The 4,115-nt window shown below is 33.9% G+C and overlaps 1 protein-coding gene across 11 annotated transcripts; it reads right to left on the bottom strand.

Moving 5' to 3' along the window:
* Positions 1-1,474: 1,474 nt before the first annotated feature.
* LOC112278634 (zinc finger A20 and AN1 domain-containing stress-associated protein 8) lies at positions 1,475-3,911 on the bottom strand. Of its 11 annotated transcripts, none has more exons than XR_012216984.2 (3): positions 3,427-3,835; positions 2,094-3,052; positions 1,475-1,831 (listed from the first exon to the last, which is right to left on the bottom strand). XR_012216984.2 is itself a non-coding variant. In XM_073532113.1 (3 exons), the coding sequence occupies exon 2, from the start codon at positions 2,737-2,739 to the stop codon at positions 2,221-2,223; it is 519 nt and encodes a 172-aa protein (XP_073388214.1). In that variant the 5' UTR covers positions 2,740-3,052; positions 3,427-3,837; the 3' UTR covers positions 1,475-1,831; positions 2,216-2,220. The 11 variants fall into 11 exon arrangements, 9 of the variants coding, with proteins under 9 accessions (XP_073388214.1, XP_073388213.1, XP_090106812.1 ...); XR_012216983.2 differs by having other exon boundaries at positions 1,475-1,824; XM_073532113.1 differs by having other exon boundaries at positions 2,216-3,052; positions 3,427-3,837.
* Between the last annotated feature and the right edge of the window lie 204 nt (positions 3,912-4,115).

The following is a 4,115-nucleotide window of genomic DNA, read 5'->3' as shown; positions in this document are numbered from 1 at the left end:
TTAATAAATCTAAAAGACAATCATTAAAGAATATAAAAATAGATCTTAGAAGTCTCATATTTGTATATAAATAATTATGTGTTGTACTTTTACAATGTATTTTTTAAAATACAATCAAGATCCTATATCTTAAAAATAATGAAGACAAAAATAGCACTATAAAAGTAGTTTATTTCAAAATTCTTTAATTTATTTATTATAATTTTTGTAATAAATAAAAATTATCTATGCTAATAAAAATGAAGAAAAATAAATGATTCTATTATTATACATAAATACTTTTTTTTTTCTTGATCAATATTTTCTTTAAAAGTAGTCAATTTTTGACTTAGCAACAATAAATTAAATTTTTATCTCTTTTTGGTAGATAATGACATGGATTTTTGGTTTTATATATATATATAATATTAATGTGTAATGTTAAGTACCTAGATCTCTACCACTCTCACTTCTCCAACCCCTCATTCACCCCTATTCTCTTGTTACTAGATTTTACCAATCAAGAGACTTATTTGTCTTCTTTTCTTATATTGGGGCTATTTTATTTAATAGATATGATTTTTGGGCATAAAAATAATTCTTAAATCCTTCAATAATTTAATTTTTTAAGATATTTTTTTTTCTTTGTTTATTCAAGGATTTGCTTAGTATAAACTTTTTTTTTATAGGTATTTCGGTAAAATTTCAATTACTACTTTAGTAGATTAAACATAAGATCAAACTTGACTAGTACAAGGATTTTTTTATATTTTATTTTACTTACTAATTTATTTATTTATATTTTTTTGCTAAAATATCCTCTCTTTTTTTTCTACAAGAAATATTTAAAAAATTATAAATTGAACATATCATAGTTTTCAATATATTTTTTATTCAAATCTCAGATGTATTTTAATTTATGCTTATTTTTTAGAGTTTAAGGTTTGTTGTTTAATTTATGTGCAATACTTATAACCAATGATGGGTGTATTTTTAGACTCTTTAATACTTTCTAACAAAGATTGCTGATAAAAAAAAATTGGATAAATTTATTTTATCAATTGTGTAGTAAATGGTAGAAATTCAAATATAAATCATCTAAAACTATGTTTTAGGATATTTGTTTTAATTATTATACAAGTTAAATGTTTATTAATCTCAAAATATCCAAATAAATTTTATTTAAAATGCATAGCCGTTTTAGACTCTTGAATAGATTTCCATCAATTAAAAACATGAACCAAGAAACAAAGTTCAGAAAACAATACTTTGGTTGTCTAAACAAGAGAGTTGTTTTTTTGTCAATAGTTTAAAATTGTGGTTTATAACTAAGAACTCCTAAGATTCCTTCAACAACATGGATAATAGGATGTGAAGAAATTAAAACATAATTAATAAAGCTAAATAACAATCTCTTCACAATTCAATTATCAACTAGAACAATTTATTTTCCAAAGTACGTATTATGCAGTCAGCTAATTCCAATAGTTTGAAATAAACTAAAAATAAAAATTTGAATATTAGTATTAATTTTGTTTTAATATTCAACTATTTAAAATATAAAATCACATTTTACATTTTTGAAATTCTATTTTGTAAAAAAATGGCATTGTTTTGAAATAACTAATTGTCCACACAAGGAATAGTTTGAATAGAACATTAAGAAATATTCAAGGGAATTTTGCAGGTACTTTCATCTTTGTTGATGCAATATATACTGATATCAGTATTTTAAATTTTAAAATGTTAAAGCAATATAAATAGAGATTCAATTTTACTAGTAATTTTTCCTTCACTTCTTCCTACCCTCCTATTTTCAATCACTTTCTCCAATACTGCCCAATACTAAGTCCTTGCACAAAGTCAATGCAAATTTAGTTACCAGCCTAATATAGAAGCAGAACAGATACAAACTCCATCTTAAACCGAAGAATTTTAAGCAGGTTTATCAACCCAATCAGAGGAAAAGGAAAAATAAGGGAAGACCAGTAGCTCATGTTATACAAATCTACTACATATCTGCTTCCTTCTTAACTTTTTCAAACATTAACGTCACAATTTCGCAGTCTGTGTTGATGCTGTGAAGCAAACCTCTCGAGCTGCTAGATTTATACCTCTACCTAGCGACCTAGAGGTTGCATGTGTTGCCCTCCTCCACAAGCTCAGTAATCTTCCAGTCTAGATGTATATATATCCATATATATGTATATATTTCTGTGTGTGTATGTATATATACTGAAGTTAAATCTTGTCAAATTTGTCTGCTTTCACTACAGGGTTAGCCTTGGCGATTGCATCCCGCCCAGCTGTTTTGTAATCGAAAGAGCAGCTGTGTTTGTCGGAGCAACGGTGCAAAGAGCAGAAGATGTTGCCGCAGCGGCACTTGAAACCTGTGAGTCCCACTCGTTTCTTGCATAAGAAGCAGCGGTAAGCTTGTGGGCGGCATGGGTGCTGACCTGAAGCGGAGGGCCCCACCTCAGTCGACGTACCTTGATCACCAGGTAGGTGAGCTGCCAAATACGAGCCGTCGCTTTTTGTTCTTTCTAAGCTGTGTTCGACTAAGAGTCTGGGTGCAGACGATGTTGCCACTACTTCAGCACCAGTGGCAGATGATTCTTTGGCTTCCGTCGAATCATAGTCCCTGTAGCACTTTGAACACATCCCTAAAGTTGTTGCACTTCCGAAGAAACCACAACTGTTGGTGCACATGAGAGGTCCTTCAGGAGGTTGACACTCGGTGTCGTCTTTCCCCTGAGACATGGTTGATGCCAAGGCCTGAAGAAGGTTTCGAGAATTCCCGGCTCTACCAATAGTACGCTGAAGGAACAATATCGCACTTTGTTCAACTTAGTTAACACGATTGGTTTTGCATTTTTTTTGAAGTTTTTTTAATTTTATTTGAGCACTTTCAGGCAGAGTTGAGATCAACTCATCAAGCAGGTGCTGAGGAGTTAAGATCCTGTTGAGAGGATGAGGTGTGACGCAAAATAAATAACTCGAAAGGCGCACACCTTCTCGCACTGATGAAAGAGGCAAGGGAGTGGTGTAGAACTGCAATCTACAGCACACCCTCCTGAAGATTGATGCACTTCCTTGTGATAAATAAACTGGAAACAGATAAACCTCTAGAGAACCTTGGAAGGCTCTTGAAAGTAAAAACGTGTCCATTGCGTACAAGCTATTGCAAAAGCAAACAATTCACTTATAACAAATAGAAAACCAACCAGAAGCTATATGGGATTACTGAAAAGAAAAGAAAAGTTTCTAAAAATCACAGGCGACAGATTAAAATGCCTGCTGGATATTTTAGTCAAGATTTACAGCCAATACAAGTATGCAACTCCATTGTGACCACAGAGCTAGCTCAATGCAAATGTTTGTTGTTATTCCAACGCGATTTCAAAGAAGAGATTAAACCAAAAAAAAAGACGTTTGGTAAGTATTCACCCTAGTTCACGGCAGCGACGCAATCAAGCCAACCTCGGCAGCCATAGTCGAACCTTAGCGCTGTTAGCCCTGAAACCAACAACACCCCGCCTCATAAAATCCTCTTCACGGTCACGGCACAGCCTCCATCGGACCCAAGTGGCTTCCCGCTGCTCTGCTTCCTCATCACACAACCACCATGCAGCAAAGTGAGCAAACTAAGCAAAGGAAGCAAAGTGGGCCTCTGTTTCTGCCAAAGCTTGGAACGAAGCCACGCTGAATGCTTAGTCTCATGCAAAGCATGCCCACTTTCTACACACAAACCTCGCCCCAAAACTCCTCCTTTTTCTGCTGCTTCCTTCACTTGATTGCATGGAAAAGTTTCATGTTTACAATACCATTTCTGGCATGAAGTGTTCCATATTGTGTGATTGTGTGGCTCTTGCGAGATGTGCCTCTTGAAAGTGAAGAGGCGCTGCTATTTGCATTGGTTCCCAAGCGATGCCCCAGTTCTGATACTACTGGAGTGGGATTTGCGATGTGATTGTTTGTTGGCTGGTTTCGTGATAATTAATGGGAGGGGGGGGGGGTATTGATTTGGATTTTATAAGCATCGTTTGAATTGTTGTTGTTGATTGTTTATTTATTTTAAACTTGGGAGGTTGTGTGTTGTATTCATTCTGCTCTGCCATTTGGCTGCATTTTATTAG

The sequence above is a fragment of the Physcomitrium patens genome, chromosome 5 (assembly GCF_059467195.1).
Source record: "Physcomitrium patens ecotype Gransden chromosome 5, ASM5946719v1, whole genome shotgun sequence".
Taxonomy (NCBI): Eukaryota; Viridiplantae; Streptophyta; class Bryopsida; order Funariales; family Funariaceae; genus Physcomitrium; species Physcomitrium patens.
Note: the sequence above shows the minus strand (reverse complement) of the source record. Positions and strands in the feature narration are given on the sequence as shown.